Source organism: Rhinopithecus roxellana, chromosome 13, assembly GCF_007565055.1.
Source record: "Rhinopithecus roxellana isolate Shanxi Qingling chromosome 13, ASM756505v1, whole genome shotgun sequence".
NCBI lineage: Eukaryota > Metazoa > Chordata > Mammalia > Primates > Cercopithecidae > Rhinopithecus > Rhinopithecus roxellana.
In genome coordinates this window covers 70,116,601-70,134,985 of record NC_044561.1, presented here as the reverse complement: position 1 = coordinate 70,134,985, position 18,385 = coordinate 70,116,601, and the positions used below count along the sequence as shown (strand labels likewise).

Sequence of the window (18,385 nt, the reverse complement as noted above, 5' to 3'; positions counted from 1 at the left end):
CCAAGGTAGGGAGGGGCAGTGGGGTGCCGGGCTGGGCAGTGTCCCTCAGGCCCTGCCAGCTCTGCCGGGGGCCGGTTGGGAGAGATGCAGGGGGAGGGGTGGAGGTGGGGCATGCCGGAGGAGGGCGCTGGGGCATCCGGCCAGGCAGCGTCCCTCAGAGCCCACCAGCTCTGCCACCGCCCCGGTGTCCTCGAGCCTTGGGCCTCTGGGCCATGAGTCTGTGTCCAGGAAGCCTCGAGTGTCCCTGAGTTTGGATGTGCAGGACGTTCAGTCTAAGCCACACCAGGAGGCAGGAACGTCCCTGGCCCCTCTCCGATATCCAGGAGCACCAAACCTGTTCAGCTGGTGGCTGGTGAGATACCTGGGAGGGCACGGATGCCACAGACACACCTGGTCCCCTTAATCCCAGTGGCAGCTGCAGAAAGCACAGAGAGCGAGGCCTTCTGTGCCAGAGGAGCCCCCAGGCTGCGGCGCTGGGGATGTGCCAAAACCAGAAGCTCAGCTCAAGGCCTCAGTGGGCCCAGGTTCCAGAACCAGCCCTTCCCCTAGGTTCTCCCACGCAGATGGAACTGGGCAGCTGGCCAGGGTCCCAAAAGGCTCAGGGAAAGCCTCTTGCCCCCATCATCTGCAGGGATTCTGGTTCCTGCTGCTTCCCTCTGCTTGGCCTTGTTCTTCCTGCTCACGGACCCCAGGAAGCCCCTGCACTGCCTCCGTTCTCTGAGCCTCCGAGTGGCCTCTTCCCTCCCCGGGGCCACTTATCTTTGCACATGGGAGTCTCATCTCTTAGCTCCCTCCCGAGTCAGGCTTTGGCCTGTGGACAGTGGCCATCAGCGCATTGGCTCAGCAGGTGCAAAGCTGACCCTAACTCTAGGGGACAAGGAACTCAGGCCTGAACTTGTCTCCAAACTTTCTGTCCCCGAAAGCCTTCTGGGGCACAGCTGCCAACCTGGGCTCCCTGGAGGGTGGGGGGCAGGGTCTCCGGGGACCCCAAACAGACCCCGCCGGCCCCCTTGCTTCTGATTTCACAAAGACCTGAGCAGAAGCTTCCCTGAGCCAGACATGGGGTGAGCGAGGGCCGACCCTGCACATCCCTGCCCCCTCCTGCCTCGGTGACCCGCGAGGGCTCCCACCCAGTGGCTTCCTGACCAGTTGCTGCCCAGCACACCGTGGCATCTACTTCTGACCCCCGACCGACCCTGCCTGATCCTGAACAGCCAGAAGACTCCAGGTCCCCCAGGGCCCAACCTGAGGCCCCTGGAAATAGCCTCCCAGGCCACCAAGCCTCCCGGCCCACCCCTCCTGTGCCCCCGGGAACCCGCCCAGGGAGATGGAATTGGCAGCTCAGGCAGCTCCTGCCAATGCCCTTGGGGTTCACCCTGTCTAGCAGCATGATGTCCTGGGCTGGGGTCTGGGCCGCATGGGGGCCGCTCCAACCTGCATTTTCTAGCCACGTGGACTCCCATGCTCCAGCTCCTGGGTCTGGGTTTGGGGGCTGAGCCTGTGTGTGATGTGAGCCTGTGCACGTGTCTGAGTGGGTCAGTCCCAGCTTACTGAGTGCCGTGTGCATGAGTGGGTTTGTTCACCGGCCACCAGAGTGTCTGTGCGGGGCAGGTGATGGTGCCACCCCGTGCCTACACACCACGCACCCAGTGGGGTCAACACCGTGGGCTGCCTGGGAGCCAGCACTGGTCACTTCCACAAACCCAGGCTGGGACTGGGGAGAGAACTGGGCCTTTGGCTCTTGACCCTGGGAGGGAGTCCAGGGGACCCGGACAAGAGACACACTGGGCTCGGGTTCCTCGCCTAGAGCCTCCGAGGCTTCTCCCCACCTTCCTGTGCTGTTGTCTCTCTTGAGACACCAGGGACACGTGTCACACTGCACAGAGAACATCAGCCCTCCACCGTCTGCACATGTCTGCCTGGTGCACAAACACGTGTGCACGCCAGGACCTGAGGCCCACGGCCACGTGTCTGCCTGGTGCACAAATGCATGTGCACGCTGGTGCCTGAGGCCCACAGCCAGAGGCTCCCAGTCCGGCTGACCAGCATCCCTTCGAGTTGACGCTCTGCAGGGAGGAGGGGCTGGCCTGGTGGAGCCCGGAGCCCTGAGTCACGTGAGGACTCGGGGAAGGCATCTGTGGATGGCGTGCAGCTTCTCCCACAGCGTGGCGAAGGAGGGCCGTTCCTCGGGGCTGCTCCTCCAGCACTCCAGCATGAGCACGTAGACCTCTGCCGGGCAGGCAGCCGGGCGCGGCAGCCGGTACCCTCGCATGATCTGCTGCAGTGTCTCATGGTTGGTCATCCCTGGGAGGCGCGGGGCAAGAGCTGCCTTGATTCTGCTCTTGCAGGGGGGTCCCAGTGGAGGCCTCCCATAGCCTCCCGTGTCACCTGCCTGCCCTTGGCCAGACCCTCCAATCCCCTGCTAACAGCGTCCAGGCCTGGGGCCAGTGACTCCTGGGCAGAGCCTGCCTCCTCCCTGCGGCTGCCTGGGGACGCACCCTCGTAGGGACACTGGCCATAGGTGAAAACCTCATACAGCAGGACGCCGAAGGACCAGACGTCCGACTTCTGGGAGAAGACACGATAACTGGCCGCCTCAGGTGCTGTCCACTTCACCGGGATCTTGGAGCTGCTGCTCGGGGAGTAGATGTCGTCCTGGGGACAGGGAAGGCCCCTGGTTGGACAGGTGGACTGGGGCCCCCCTCACCCACCCCCTCGAGCAGTCGGGGCCCAGAGCCTCCGCTGACCTTGAGCAGCCGGGCCAGGCCAAAGTCAGCCACCTTGCAAGCCAGGCCATCGTCCACAAGCACGTTCCTGGCGGCCAAGTCCCGATGCACTATGCGCTGCCCCTCCAGGTAGTTCATGCCCTCAGCCACCTGGCAGGCAAAGCCCAGGAGCGGCAGCAGACGCAGGGCCCGGCCCTCGGGGCCTGCAGGAGACAGCACGGGGCCTTTCAGGGCACAGGGCCAACAGCCAGAGAGGCCGGTGTCCACCCACGTCACCTTCCCCCATGCCTAAGCCTCCTCATCTCTAAGACGTGATGAAGATGGCATGGCCGGCTAAGGCTGCAGGAAGCCCCAAGTGAGACAGGGGGAGGGTGCTGTACTCACCACGGTGACCTGGCAGCCGGCCCAGGCCCCTAATAAAGACCAGGGCAGAGAAGAGCCAGAGGCTGGGCTGGGTCCACATCCCATTAGACCAAGGCTGATAACCCAGATGGGACTGCACTCCCCCAGTCCCAGCCCTGGAACCACAAGGCTCTGGCCTGGCCCAGACCTGGCCCCAGCCCTCTGTTGGCTGGAAACCAGACAGGGATGGGATCTGTAGCCGGGGCCACCTGCTCCCGGTAGAGAGGCCCGGTTCACCTCGGAAACCCCTGCAGGTTCAGCTCTGCACCGGAAGGGAAGGGGCGGTCGCAGGCGCGGCAGGGCCACATGCAGCAGGGAGGGGACTCACTGCCCAGGAAGACCTGCAGGTTTCCCTTGCGCATGAGCTCCGTGACGATGTACACAGGCTCCCCGCCCGAGCACACCGCGTGCAGCCGGATGAGCCGCTCGTGCCGCAGGCCCTTCAGCGTCTGGATCTCCTTGGCGAGGTCGGCGAGCTTCATGTCGGCTGCGAGACAGGGTATGGCTCCAGGATTGGCCCACGCCACAAACATCACTGCCCCAGGGCTTGAGGGCTGGACAGCGGGTGTGGGGCCCGGCCGTGGCGCAGGATCTCGGGGCCTCACCTGACTTGATGACCTTGATCGCCACGGGCAGGGAGCCCAGCCACAGGCCTTCCCACACCTCCCCAAAGTAGCCTTCACCCAGCTTCCTCCCAAGGGCAAATTCGGAGTGTGGTCGCTCCCACGCATCCTGCCGCGGGGCCTTCTGCAGGGAGCAGAAAAGCAGAGAGCTCAGTGCCCTGCCCGCTCCCCCCAGGAAGTGTGGGCAGGGAGGCTGGTCAGCATGGGCCCCTGTGCTCTGTCCCAGGCAGAGCCCCCACACCAGGCCTCCAGCGGGCACCCCCGTCCCCAGCACACACTCACCCCACCCTGGCCGGGACAAAGGGGAGTGGGTGCTGGACTTGGAGGCCTGGCCCAGCCCTGCAGGTCTCATTGCTCTGGGGCCTAAGTGGCACCTTTGCCCCAGCCGGATATCCGTCTACAAGTGCTCATTACTGCTGCTGGTGGGGCTGTCATTATGAGACCAGAGAAACCAGATTGCTGCCCTGGCCCTCAGCAGGGTGGCTCACATCGGGGACAGTCCCCGGGATCCAGCAGCTCCAGCCCAGGTGCAGCATCTTGTGATCCGCGTCTCCTCCCACAACTTCCACCCCTGGGGCCTGGGGCAGCCTTGAGTGCCTTCCCCAGACTGGCCCCACCCTCCTGGCTGCTCCCCTGCAGAGCCGGGCACTGCTACAGGTCTCCTCTCCCCACTCCCAGCCCCCCAGGAATCCCAACAGCCCTCAGAGACACCAGCAAAGAGCAGTATGTGCAGGGGCTGCTGGGATGCCCCCGTGTTCCCAGGCCTGGGCAGGGGCTTTGAGACGGGGTGGGGAGGAGCACCTAGAACAGGGCCAGGCCTCAGGCCAGTGTGGGGCAGCTTGGCAGGCACAGGCCCACCTGACGCACGCAGGGCTGCAGCAGGGGGTTCTGGATCAGCTTCCAGTTGGCCTTGTAGTAGGTGAGCAGCTCCTCCAGGCCAGGAAAGAGCCGTCCCTTCTGCAGGTAGAGGCTGCCATCGGCTGCCATGGAGACCCGGTAGTGGCAGACCTTGGCCTGGGCTCGGACTAGGAAGGGTTCAGAGATGGAGACCCCTGCCTCGGCTGCCAGCTGCCCCGACCCTCCCACCCCAGAGGATGCTGGCCACAACCCACCTAAGGGGTCTGGCTCAGACCTAGCTGGGGACCCTGAGATGGTCAGAGCCGTGTGGAGGAGGGAGTATGGGCAGCCACAGGCTGGGGCAGGGCAGCGAGAGGGGTCCAGGTTGGAGCTTTTCTGCTGACAGTGTGCGCAGAGTAGGCACTTAATAAATACTTGTAGAATGAACGAGTCCATGATTCAGTGAATGAATGAAGGGATAAGGAAGGAAAGAAGGAAAAAGTGAATGAATAAATGAATAAGCAAATGAATGAAAGAATAAGCCAGTGAACAAATCAGTGAGTAAATGAGTGAGTGAATGAATGAGTGAATTAGTGAGTGAGTGAGGTGTGAATGAACGATGAATGAATGAGTGAGTGAGTGAATTAGTGAGTGAGGAATGAATGAACGAGTGAGTGAGGTTATAAATGAGTGAGTGAATGAATGAGTGAACTAGTGAGTGAGTGAGGTGTGAATGAACGATGAATGAACGAGTGAGTGAGTGAATTAGTGAGTGAGGAATGAATGAACGAGTGAGTGAGTGAGGTTATAAATGAGTGAGTGAATGAATGAGTGAACTAGTGAGTGAGTGAGGTGTGAATGAACGATGAATGAACGAGTGAGTGAGTGAATTAGTGAGTGAGGAATGAATGAACGAGTGAGTGAGTGAGGTTATAAATGAGTGAGTGGATGAATGACTGGATGAATGAATGAATGAATGGGTGAGTGAGCAAATGCAGGAGGTGACAGGTGTATCTGCTGTTGGGCCCTCAGTGGCGCCGGGTGTGATTCAGGACCCAGCACCGCCTAGAGACCAACCGCCCCAAGGTCAAGAGCACTGGCCCGGTGGGGGACAGAGGCAGGAGGGACTGCCCCAGGTACCTGACAGTGAGTAGCCCCCGAGGCTGCTCTCGCTGGGCCGGATGAGGAAGGCCCCTGGTTCGTTGGGTGGGGAGAGGAGCAGCTGCTGTGCCTGGGTCCGGCTGACTCCGCTGAAGTACCAGCTGAAAACAGCAGGTGCGGCAGTCACCTTGCAGGCCCCTCAGCCAGTGGCCCCACATGCTCTCCTCCATGCTGGTGGCAGGGCTGAGCCCAGCGGTCCCACAGCCTCTCAGGGAGAAGGTCCACCCTGTGGCAGGGCTGGAATCCCAGCTCAAGGTCTGCACTGCCTCAGCCCCCATCTTCCTGCTCAGCCGTGAGCGTCCTCACCTTTGCCGTGGGCTCTCCGTTAGCCCTGCTGGGCATGACCTCCAGTTTCCTGTTCATAGTGACTGCCAGCCTCAGCCACAGGTTAACAGTCAGCCCTTGGCCGGGCGCGGTGGCTCAAGCCTGTAATCCCAGCACTTTGGGAGGCCGAGACGGGCGGATCACGAGGTCAGGAGATCGAGACCATCCTGGCTAACACGGTGAAACCCCGTCTCTACTAAAAATACAAAAAACGAGCCGGGCGAGGTGACGGCGCCTGTAGTCCCAGCTACTCGGGAGGCTGAGGCAGGAGAATGGCGTGAACCCGGGAGGCGGAGCTTGCAGTGAGCTGAGATCTGGCCACTGCACTCCAGCCTAGGTGACAGAGCGAGACTCCGTCTCAAAAAAAAAAAAAAAAAAAAAAACAGTCAGCCCTGGCCATAGGCCATAGGCCTCCAAACTCAGCTTTGCTGAGCCCCTGAGCGGACACAGAGCCGAAGGCCTGATGAGCTGCCCAGAAGCACTGTTGGGCTGTTGGTGTGGTCGTACAGGGCCATAGGCGCCACCTGGCTGGGCACAGCCCACCTGCCTCAGGCAGTTGGTTAGTGGGGGTGGCCCATGCAGAGCTCTGTCCTGAGGAGGCGGCCTAAGCCAGGCTGGGCAGGAGGTCAGGAGGGGCAGCCAATGGGCGGCTGCAGGGGGGTTGCTGGGCGAACGTTCAAAGCATCCTGCATCCTATTCTGAAGAGTTGTGCCCAGTACAGGATGGCCCCAAGCCCACTGGCCTCTGTCCACACAGACACCCCCTCCGAAAAGCCAGGTGGAGGTGAGACCACTCTGAACATGGTGGCACAGTGGCCGGGAGCTCCCAGGCACCCACTCCTTAGATGTCCAAACACGAGGAGCCCACACCGGGTGTCAGGAGAGGGGCCTGCTGGGGCTCCCCTGTCCAGATGGGTCACCCACCAGGTCACATCTACTCACTCCTGAGAGCCAGAGGCATCCTTGGAAGGAAGACAGAAACGCTCCCAGCCCCACCTCGACTACATATCTCTGCTTCTGAAGGCCAAGGCAGGGACTCCACACCTGACTCAGCTTCCCACCCTGGAGCTTCCTGGGACCCAGGGAGGGATGCGGGCCACTCCCCCGCCCCAGGGCACACCCTGTAAGCAGCAGAAGGAGGAAGCAGAGTGAGCCGGGTGTCAGGGTGGGGCTGAAACCACCCGGGGAGCGGGACTAGGAAAGGACCCAAGGCAGGCCTCAGAGTCAACACAAGATTCGGGGCTGGGGTACAGCCATGCCATCCTGGGCAGACGTGGCTGCTGGAACTGGGCAAGACGGAGGACAGTCTGGCACCCCTGCCCCGGGGACCTGGGGGGCAATGGGGCCAGCAGGAACAGAAACCGACATGGCCAGGGCCGTGGGGCTGGGCTGAGGTTGAAGGAAATGAAGATGGAGACAGGAAGAGCTGTGGGACCAGGCACTGGGAGGCGGCGGCCTGACACGCTGGCTCCATGGATGCTCTGTCAGCCAGGGGCCCTGCCTTCTGGGGTGTGCTGGCAGGGGATGCTCTGTCAGCCAGGGGCCCTGCCTTCTGGGGTCTGCTGGCAGGGAGACGCAACCCTCTCACGTGTAAAGGGACTCAGGCCCCTCCCAGCACTGCGGAGTGTGGGCATGAGACACAGGTGTTTCCCCGACACATCGCCAGCCCCTCTGACACCCATATCAGGGCTTGGGGGTCGGAGGTGGGCCCCTGTGCGGATCCTGAGATGCAGGGGATGTGCCTGAGGTCTCTCCCTGGGGCGTGGGGCCAGGTGTCTGGAGCTAATGACACCTGAGTGTGGTTAGTCTTTTAATCTCCAGCCTAGGCAAATAGTCATTAGCTTTGCCTATGGACAGCACTGCTCTACCCCGAGCCCTGCCCTCCAGGAACTGCTGAAGGGATCTGTCCTCCACACCTGCGGTGACTGTGAACCCCTTCCCATCACAATGGCTGCTTGCCCCCCAACCACTGCTCAGGGCAAGCGAGGCAGGTGTGGGGTGAGGGCCTGGGGCCCCTCGGGAGACACCTTCCAATGACTGTGGCTTCACACACCCCATGTAACCCTCAGGACAATGTGTGAGTGCCCAGGGTCCCCCAGGAGGCTGGAAGTGGCCCTGAGCAAGGCTGACCCCGGAGGTCTCCAGGGCTCAGGCCTGGCCCAGCTGGACACAGGACCAAGGAAGCTGCTCAGAGCAGCTGGACTGGGCATCTGGACTAGGTGCCCCTGCAGCCCCTGCTCACCTGCCCTCACCCAGAGCTCCTGGAGCGTGCGCCCCTGTGTCATCTGGTGCCTCCCAGCCCCCAGCCCCTGCCCTCCAAGGAGTGACCACTCCACGAACGCTGGACTCCCTGTGTGAGGGCGGGAGGGCCTGGCCAGCCAGGCAGGGTCCTGGAGGAACCGCCCGCTGGGTGCTGGGCTGGTGCAGCTGGTGTCCCCTGGACCTGACCAGGCCTGTGGAGCCTCCTCTCCCTCTTGGCAGCGCACAGCAGACTCTGTGTGTTCCTACCTTACCTGCCGGCCTGAGGCTCATCAACTGTCCCTGAATGAATGCATGGATGAACGAATGAATGAACAGATAGCCACGGACATGCGGTTTCAAACTCAAAATCCTGCCGTTTTTCCAGACTCCCCAGACTAGGGCGAGGCAGGCTCTGACTCCAGGTCGAGGTACTCACGGTTGGTCTGAGAGCGTCTCGGGAGAAGCCTTGGCCACATGGGTGATGGGCACCAGCCCGGCGCTGGGCTGGCCCGAGAGCCTGCGCGCCAAGATGTAGCCGCCCCCCTCCTCCAGGGCGCAGAGCCTGTCCCCGCGGCGGACACTCAGCTCCTCGCCGCGCCGCGCGGCGAAGTCGTAGAGCGCAAGGAAGAGCTGCGGGAAGGGGCCGCAGGGCTCCGCGGGGAGCGCGGGCACTGGGTCGGCGTCGCGGGTCCGTGGACCCGGGGGTGCCGTGGTCCGGCTCGCCGCCCGCAGGCCAGATCTTGTCCCAGAAGAAGGACAGGAAGGCCAGCCGCCTCCTGAGGAAGGGCTCCATCCCCCCGGGTCACCGCGCTGGGCCGAGGGCCATGGGAGCCCACGAGCGCGGAGGAGGAACTGGCGGGGCCGGTGGGACCTGGTGTCCAGCGCTCCCGGCACCGGCCGTGGGGCGACACGGGACCCCGGCCCTGTGGTCACTCAGAGGTCCCCTGGATCCAGGAGGCACACCGTTCCCACCTGGCGTCCGGGCTGGCGTTCGGGCTGGGTGGGGCGCAGGGCGGACCCCCTGCCTCAGACACACCAACAGCCCCTCCTATTCGACCTCCTTGGCTTCTGGAGTGCACGGTCCCCTCCCCGACCCCAGGGCAGAGGGCAGCTTCGGCTGGGGCGGGGGCGGGGGCTGGCTCCAGGAGGGGCCTAGGAGGGCGGGGTGGGCGGGGCCAGCCTCTCTCCTGCCCTCTGCAAGGCCCAGGCATGCGGAGTGGCTCTGCCCACCCAAGCCCAGCCCATGCCCAAGGGCACCACAGTCCATCAGCCACCGTGCCCGCGGAGAAGTGGGGGGTCCACGGAAGGGTGCTGCTGTTCAGCACCTGCAGTGGTTGCCAAGCCTGAGCTGCCCTTAGGTGAAAAGTGCTTACTTACTTAAATGTTGGCCAGATATTTTAACATCATTAACCCCGCACCAGGCGCTGAGCCTCTGGCCTCTACAGCGAAGGCCAACGACAGGCGAGTGAGGGGGCTGTCAGCACCCCAGCTTTCATGCAGTAAAATGAGATGCTGATTGCAGGGAGCTCGGCCGCAGGCCAGGCTGGAGTGGGGTCCTGAGTGGGGGTGGGGTGGGGTGGGGGCCCATCTGCAGTCTCTTGCTCCTCTCGCCGGCCTCTCCCCAGCAGCCCCTGCAGCACCTGGGTGGCCTTCATGGAGCCTCACACCCCTTCCCCACATCTCACACACATCAATGCCCACACTTCATGTGTGGGTTGAACACATCCCTCCAACAGGCATGACCAGTGTCCAGCCAATGACAAGCCCCTCTCGCACCTGCCTGCCCTGGAGCCACAGATGGGCTTCTCAGCAGTCTCACGTCTGGGGACTGGTGTGTGCACTGTGGGGTGGCAGTGACACCCGTGGCCTGGCTCTCAGGGCACCCCAGCGGCCAAGCTGTGTCTGAGCTGACGGCCTGGAGCCAGCAGGAGCCCTGGGAGGCTGGACATCGCCAGGCTCAAGGCAGGCTCTGCCCCAGAGAGGTGTCCTGCTGGGAGTGGGGGAGGGTGTTCAGAAATGTGGATAATTGTAAATACTAAATTGGGGGTGGCCTTTGAGGGGCCCCAGCATCTTCTCCCTTCCCCAGCGCCGTCTCCTCCCCTCCCCGGGCGCCGTCTCCTCCCCTCCCTGGGCACCTTCTCCTCCCGCCCCGGCCGCCTTCTCCTCCCTTCACACATGCAGGTGGGGGTTCTGCCCACCAGTTTCTTTTCTTTTACATTTTTTTTTTGAAACAGGGTCTCACTCTGTCACCCAGGCTGGAGTGCAGTGGCACCATCACGCCTTACTGCAGCCTCGATCTCCTGGGCTCAAGCTATCCTCCTGCCGGACTACAGGTGTGAGCCACCATGCCCAGATAAATTTTTTATTATTTGTAGAGGTGGGGATCTCACTGTGTTGCCCAGGCTGGTTTTGAACTCTTGGCCTCAAGCGATCCTCCTGCCTCCCACAGTGCTGGAACTACAGGCGTGGCCACCAGCTCTCCTAAATCCCCCCCAGGACATGACTCCTCCCTCCTAGAACACCAAGGCCACAGAGCCCCAGGGAGGCCTCCTCAGGCCGTGGAAGGCTCCTGTGCTCACCACACTGGGGTCAGGTGTTCAGGGCACTGAATGCAGATTCCTCCCAGACACTCCCTGTCCCTTAGAGCCACGGGATCGTGGCATAGGACTCAGCACATTCCATGCCCAGCCGGAGCCAGAGGCAGGCCTGGCTGTCAGAGTTAGGGCCTCATTGGGCCTCTGCCCAGGCATGTCTCACCCCCACTACCCTACCGGCCCACAGATCAGCTCCCCACGTCCGCCCCATCTCCCCCTCCTTGCACCTGCTGCCCTTGCACTGCACACATGCCACGGTGAGCGCGGTCGGCAGGCAGCCAAGGCTAGCTCCATCCAGCTCCTCCCCAGTGGTCCTCAGAATCCCCGGCCCCGCAGGCCCAGCTACCCTGTCCCACTGCCCTCCAAGCTGTGCCCGCCCATCCACCCTTTCCTCACCTCACCCACCAGGTGCAACACAGCCCAGTGTAGGGCCCCTGCCAGGTGTCCGTGTCAGCAGCTCCTTCCCTGCCTGCTGTGCCCTCACCCATGACTTACCTCCTCCCTCAGCCCTAACCGGATGGGTGGCACAGAGGGGAGTGAGGAAAGGGGCCTGGGCACAGGATCACTTTGGACGGGGTCAGGAGACTGGGGCTTGGCCAGGTGAGGCAGCTCACTCCTGTAATACCAGCATTTGTGGAGGCCAAGCAGGAGGATTGCTTGAGCCCAAGGGTTCAAGACCAGCCTAGGCAACATACTGAGACTCTCATCTCTATTTTTTTAAAAAAGAAAAGGCGGGCTGGGCGTTGTGGCTCAGGCCTGTAATCCCAGCACTTTGGGAGGCCGAGACGGGCGGATCACGAGGTCAGGAGATCAAGACCATCCTGGCTAACATGGTGAAACCCCGTCTCTACTAAAAATACCAAAAAAAAAAAAAAAAAAAAAATTAGCCGGGCGTGGTGGTGGGTGCCTGTAGTCCCAGCTACACGGGAGGCTGAGGCAGGAGAATGGCGTGAACCCGGGGGGCGGAGCTTGCAGTGAGCAGAGACCGTGCCACTGTGCTCCAGCCTGGGCGATAGAGCGAGACTCCGTCTCAAAAAAAAAAAAAAAAAGAAAAGAAAAGGCCGGGCACAGTGGCTCACACCTGTAATCCCAGCACTTTAGGAGGCCAAGGAGGGTTGAGGTCAGGAGTTCAAGACCAGCCTAGGCAACTATGGTGAAACCCCGTCTCCACTAAAATACAAAAATTAGGCATGATGGTGGGCACCTGTAATCCCAGCTACTTGGGAGGCTGAGATGGAAGAATCACTTGAATCTGGGAGGCGGTGGTTGCAGTGCGCCAAGATTGTGGTGCCACTACACTCCTGCCTCAGCAGCTGAGCGAGGCTCCGTCCCAAAAAAAAAAAAGGACCAGGGCTGGAATCCTGCTGTCAGACTCACTGGCCACATGACCTTGGGCACACAGTGCTGAACCGCCCTGTGCCTCAGTTTCCCCGTCTGTAAGAGCACTGAGCTTACAACAGCAGTGAGGATACAGACCAGGAGGATGGGGTGCACGCCCTTCCTAGTGTTTAGATGGAGGCTGGTGGCAGGAGCTCTGCCACTTCAGGCCACCCCCAGCCAGGTTTATGCGTCTGAAGGGTACAGCTCTGCGGGTCTCAGCAGTCCGGGTGCACTCTCTCCCCCATGACTGGCCCCACTATCCCCAGGCTTCACCAACCTCAGGGCGCAGGGAAGCTGTGTCCACCAGGGACAACAGACCCAAAGTGTTCACTGCCCATGCCCTGGTGGCCACAAACAGGGTTGAGCAAGACTGAGCACAAACTGGCCCTGGTGCCCAGCAGTGAACAGGAGTGACCATCGGCTCTGCACGGAGAGGACTATGCTGAGCCCAAGAAGCCAGTCCCAAGGCTGCATACTGAAAGCTTGCACTGACAGGACATTCTTGAAATGACCAGACAGAGCCGGAGAGATGAGTGGTTGCAGGGCTAGGGAGGGGTGGGAGGGAGCAGCGTGGCCATAAAGAACATCTCAGGGTCCCATGGGGGTGGCACTGCCCTGCGTCTGTATCGGTGTCAAGGTCCTGGCGTGACTGTGCACTGCAGTCTTGCAAGATGCTACCGCTGGGGACGCTTGGTAGAGGGTAACGGTACCTCTGTGTTACTTCTTACAACTGCAGGTAAATCTACAATTATCTTAAAATTAAAAGTTTAACTTTATTATTATTATGATTTTTGAGACAGGTCTCTGTCTTACTGCACCCAGGTTGGAGTGCATAGCACAATCTCGGCTCACTGCAATCTCCACCTCCTGGGTTCAAGCGATTCTCCTGCCTCAGCCTCCCGAGTAGCTGGGACTACAGGCACGCGCCACCATGCCCAGCTAATTTTTGTATTGTTAGTAGAGACTGGGTCTCACTCACTATGTTGGCCAGGCTGGTCTCGAACTCCTGACCTCAGGTGATCTACTTGCCTCAGCCTCCCAAAGTGCTGGGATTATAGGCGCGAGTCACTGCGCCCAGCCATTATTATTCTTTTTAGAGACAGGGTCTCCCTCTGTTACCCAGGCTGGAGTGCAGTGGCACCATCCTGGCTCACTGCAGCCTAGTCTTCCCAGGCTCAGGTGATCCTCCAGCCTCAGCCTTCCAAGTAGCTGAGACCACAGGTGCACACCACCACACCCAGCTAATTTTTCAAATTATTTGTAGAGACAGGGGTCTCCCTATGTTGCCCAGGCTGGTCTCAAACTTCTGGCCTCAAGGGATCCTCTCACTTCGGCCTCTCAAAGTTCTGGGATTATGGACCTGAGCCACCCAGCCTGGCTAAAAGTTTAACTTTAAAAAATTAGATTAGAGGCTGGGCGCAGTGGCTCATGCCTGTAATTCCAGCACTTTGGGAGGCCAAGGCGGGCGGATCATGAGGTCAGGAGATCGAGACCATTCTGCCTAACATGGTGAAACCCTGTCTCTACTAAAAATACAAAAAAAATTAGCTGGGTATGGTGGCGGGCGCCTGTAGTCCCAGCTACTCGGGAGGCTGAGGCAGGAGAATGGCATGAACCTGGGAGGCGGAGCTTGCAGTGAGCCAAGATCGTGTCACTGCAATCCAGCCTGGGTGACAGAGCGAGACTCCATCTCAAAAAAAAAAAAAATTAGAAATCAGAAATTGAAAGAAAGGGGATAGGGTGGAACCCAGGAGAAGGCAGACATCCAGGACCTGCCTGGCGCCAGAAGAGAAGGGGAGGCTGCTCTGCCCCCACCCTGCTTCTCTGTGAGTGGCCTGCAGGGTGGGGGGTAAGGGGTCTAACTCCTAGTGCTTCCCAACCCTCTGTGTCAGACAGCACCCCCTTCTCCAAACAACCTGGCTTTGTCCCCTGGAGCCCTAAATAACAATAACAACAATAACAATAGCTGACATTTATTGAGTTCCAGCCCAGGCAGGGAGGGCAAGGCAGAAACAGCACCCAACAGGACTGGGCGCGGGGCTCACACCTGTAATCCCAAAGGATCAGAAAGACCCAGGTGGGAGGATCACTGGGGCCCGGGGGGTGGAGGCTGCAGTGAGCAGGTGGAGACTGCAGCATGGTGACAGAGCAAGACGCTATCTCAAAAAAAATCACCCACACCCACCCACTTCCTGCCAGGCCTAACCCCTGGGGCCTACATACACCAAAGGAAAGCTCTTGAGGTGGGGTCGTCGGGAGGAGGGGGAAGCTCAGGTTACAGAAGAGCCTGGGAGGGGCTCAAAGACGCCCATCCTGGAAGAGGCCCCAGCACTGACCTCCGTGGGGATGGAGATGAGGAGGATGGAAAGTGTCTTCCTCCAGCATCTTCCTGAAGGTGAACGAGGGGCACCTTGGGGTGTCTGAGATTGTGACCCCCGGAGAACCCCAGGTAGCTGGGGTGTGCTGTGGGGGAAGGGAAGGATCCCAGAGGCCCTGAGCCCAATGGAACGGATACAGACGGGACCAGATGGCCTTAGAGCTCCTCTGTGGGGCTCCCTGGAGCTATGAAGACCCCATTTATCCAGAGTCAGGTCGGGGCCTGAGCTTGGGCGGCCCCAGGTGGGAGACCCCTCGCCCCGTACGGAAGGAGCCCGTGGTGGGAGGAGCCTGTGGTGGGAGGGGCCGTGGTGGGGTGAGCCCGTGGTGGGAGGAGCCTGCGCTGGGAGGGGCCGTTGCGGGATTGGGGGGAGCCTGTGGTGGGAGGAGCCTGAGGTGGGGGAGCCCGTGGTGGGAGGAGCCTGTGGGGGGCGGGGCCTTGCTGGGCGGAGCCGCCCCTCTCCTCTGCGCTGGGTGGTCCATGTGCCAGGTCACCGGGCCCTTCCTCGCTCCCAAATTACTCCGAGGGATTCCGAGGAGTGCACTAGGACTGGGGGGTTGAGCGGGAACCCCCTTCCAGTCACCTGAGGCTCCTGCGGCCCGCTGGAAGCCGGGGGTGCGTGGGGACGGGAACCCCACTTGGAGCCCGGCTCTTGGACCAGCCACCCGAGGTGGCCCCCAAGTCGGGGACGCGGGCCCCCAGAAGTCTGGGACTCCCCAGGAAGCGACGCGGATGGAAGATTCCTCGGCTCGGGGTCCTGGGTCCCCACCCCCGCCCCGCCCCCGGGCCGCAGCGTCACAAAGGCCCCGGTCCCCAGGGCAACCCGCGGAGCGCGGAGGGAGGCTGGGCTCTGGGAAGTCCGCGCGCGGCTCCGCTTCGGAGGCAGGGCAAGTGGGCGCGGGTCTGGGGCGGCGGCGGGGGCTGGGAAAGGAGGGCTGGGGGTCTCGGGAAGGTAAGGGGCAGGCAGAGCGGCCGGGGACGTGGGCCTAGGGGAGTGTGGGGGAGGAGGTAGGGTGCGGGCACCTGGTGGTCTCAGGGAAGCGGGCCTGGGACCAGGGGTGTGTAGGAAGCAGCAAGGGGTTCGGAACCTCTTTCCAGGGTTCATGACCAGCCCCTCTGGGTTTTCCACCTGGGCAGCTGCTGGAGACTGGAAAACATCTCACACATCACAGAGGCACGATTTCCCTCCAGTGGTGAAATCCGCCCCAGCCTCCAGCCAGAGCAGGGCTTAGGCCTGGGGTCCCGGGGACCTGCTCTCAGCTAGCACCTCACCCTAGACACACTCCCTGCTGTCCCCAGGGTCCTGTTCTCACCCCGCTGCCCCAGGAAGGTCAAGGGTTGCCCGTTTGGGCGTGAGGCAAACATGGCTTGCCACCTACCTGTGTGGCCTTGGGGAACTCACACAACTGCTTAGCTCTCATTTGCGGTTCATCCCAGGCCCTAGTGGCTGTGACAACCTGAGATCTCCAGGGTTGCTGGGAGCCGGGGCAGCAGCCAGGGTGCAGCTTGCTCTCAAGGGAGCTGCGGCAGAGCCTGGGGCCACAGCTGCACTCAGCCGGTGCACCCACAGACACAGGGTCAGACTCGGCTCAGCACTGGGCTGAAACCCTGGATGAGAGCAAGAACCAAGCGTCTTAGCCTCAGGCTCCATCTGGGAAACAGAGTGTTGCTTGTGGAGTCCGTGAGCTCACCAGGGACAGGGTCCCGGGTCCACAGCGAGGGCCCACAGCGTAGGAGGAGGGCTGCTCCTCTGGGTCCAGGCCTTGCCGCCCTCCTCCCACGCTGACTGGCCAGCTGGCCTAGTCTTTGGTGAGGCCCGTCTCTCTGCTCTACGACTGCGATGAGGCATAGAGAGTCCCCAGGGAGAACCAGAGCGGGAAGATGGCCCACGAGTGTCCCTAAGGGGGGTTCTGTGCTGCTTAGGACCATGCTGTCCCCTCTCCACAGCCCTGAGGGTGCCAGCATCCCCTTTCAGTACCAGGGCTAGGAACTGGGGCCCTTGCCAGGCCACAGGTCAGGGCTGGGGTTTCTGCCCTGGCTGTTCTGGCCAGAAGTCCGCAGTCCTAGCTCTTCCCTGTCCTGTCCTGCAGGCCACCGGTTGTCAGTAGAGGTTTATGCTCCTCAGCATAAGCTGTGTCCAGATCTGTAGCCTGCCCATCCAGCCCTCCAGGCAGCCTCTTCCCAGTGAGTTGTGCCCCCGAGGAAGGACAGAGGCCCAGCATGGGGGCAGTGGGCTGAATCCATCCCCCGAGCGTGCCACTGCGCAGGGGAGGCCAGCCTGCCTGGCAGTTGACACCCAGCCCTCCCCCCAGCTCCTGGATAATGAGCTCCCACGTGGCAGGCCTGGGCCTGGACAAGATGAAGCTGGGCAATCCCCAGTCCTTCCTGGACCAGGAGGAGGCAGATGACCAGCAGCTGCTGGAGCCAGAGGCGTGGAGGACCTACACCGAGCGCCGCAATGCCCTGCGTGAGTTCCTGACTTCGGACCTGAGCCCGCACCTGCTCAAGCGCCACCACGCCCGCATGCAGCTGCTGCGTAAGTGCTCCTACTACATCGAGGTCCTGCCCAAGCACCTAGCCCTGGGCGACCAGAACCCGTTGGTGCTGCCCAGCGCCGTGTGCCAGCTCATCGACCCCCGGAAGTTCCAGCGCATGAAGAAGGTGGGCACAGCTCAGACCAAGATCCAGCTCCTGCTGCTCGGGGACCTGCTGGAGCAGCTGGACCATGGCCGTGCTGAGCTGGACGCCCTGCTCCAGTCGCCGGACCCACGGCCCTTCCTGGCCGACTGGGCGCTGGTGGAGCGGCGGCTGGCAGACGTGTCGGCTGTCATGGACAGCTTCCTGACCATGATGGTGCCGGGACGGCTGCACGTCAAGCACCGCCTGGTGTCTGATGTCAGTGCTGCCAAGATCCCGCACATCTGGCTCATGCTGAGCACCAAGATGCCCGTCATGTTTGACAGAAAGGAGTCGGCGGCCCACCAGGACTGGGCCCGCCTGCATTGGTTCGTCACCATCCAGCCGGCCGCCTCGGAGCAGTATGAGCTGCGCTTCAGGCTGCTGGACCCGCGGACGCAGCAGGAGTGCGCCCAGTGTGGCGTCATCCCCGTGGCTGCCTGCACCTTCGACGTTCGAAACCTGCTGCCCAACCGTTCCTACAAGTTCACCATCAAGAGGGTCGAGACCTCCACGCTGGTGTACGAGCCCTGGAGGGACAGCCTCACCCTGCAGACCAAGCTGGGGCCCCTGGAGGGGCCCGCCCTCAGCCACTCTGTCCGAGAGATGATTTTCTAATATTTATCCACTAATACAGAGGAGTGTAAATGCACATACGGAATTAAAGACACAAAGCTATGTTTTTTGTTTTGTTTTGTTTTTGTTTTTTTTTTTGAGACGGAGTCTCGCTCTGTCGCCCAGGCTGGAGTGCAGTGGCCGGATCTCAGCTCACTGCAAGCTCCGCCTCCCGGGTTTACGCCATTCTCCTGCCTCAGCCTCCTGAGTAGCTGGGACTACAGGCGCCCGCCAACTCGCCCGGCTAGTTTTTTATATTTTTTAGTAGAGACGGGGTTTCGCCGTGTTAGCCAGGATGGTCTCGATCTCCTGACCTCGTGATCCGCCCGTCTCGGCCTCCCCTATTTATGTTTTAAAGGCAGCAGCCACAGTGTTTTTCCTGGCTCAAAACATGCCAAGCCCCAGGCCGGACCTCCCACGACAGCTGAAC

General features: G+C 61.6%; 2 protein-coding genes across 2 annotated transcripts; one reads left to right on the top strand and one right to left on the bottom strand.

Annotated features, from left to right (window-relative positions):
- Positions 1–1,316: 1,316 nt before the first annotated feature.
- Positions 1,317–9,106, bottom strand: SRMS (src-related kinase lacking C-terminal regulatory tyrosine and N-terminal myristylation sites). Its single transcript, XM_010365290.2, is given in 9 exon segments — positions 1,317–2,304; positions 2,499–2,655; positions 2,748–2,929; positions 3,457–3,615; positions 3,734–3,875; positions 4,610–4,776; positions 5,729–5,850; positions 8,750–8,997; positions 8,999–9,106. Coding segments are annotated over 9 exon segments (1,479 nt in total). The 3' UTR covers positions 1,317–2,110.
- Positions 9,107–14,863: 5,757 nt separating this feature from the next.
- On the top strand, positions 14,864–18,005 carry FNDC11 (fibronectin type III domain containing 11). The gene is made up of 2 exons (XM_030914489.1): positions 14,864–14,906; positions 16,977–18,005. The coding sequence occupies exon 2, from the start codon at positions 16,987–16,989 to the stop codon at positions 17,956–17,958; it is 972 nt and encodes a 323-aa protein (XP_030770349.1). The 5' UTR covers positions 14,864–14,906; positions 16,977–16,986; the 3' UTR covers positions 17,959–18,005.
- The last annotated feature ends 380 nt before the right edge of the window (positions 18,006–18,385 follow it).

Bases quoted from the DNA above. Each gene is read 5' to 3' on its own strand.
- FNDC11 (XM_030914489.1), top strand. From the start codon at position 16,987: ATGAGCTCCCACGTGGCAGGCCTGGGCCTGGACAAGATGAAGCTGGGC.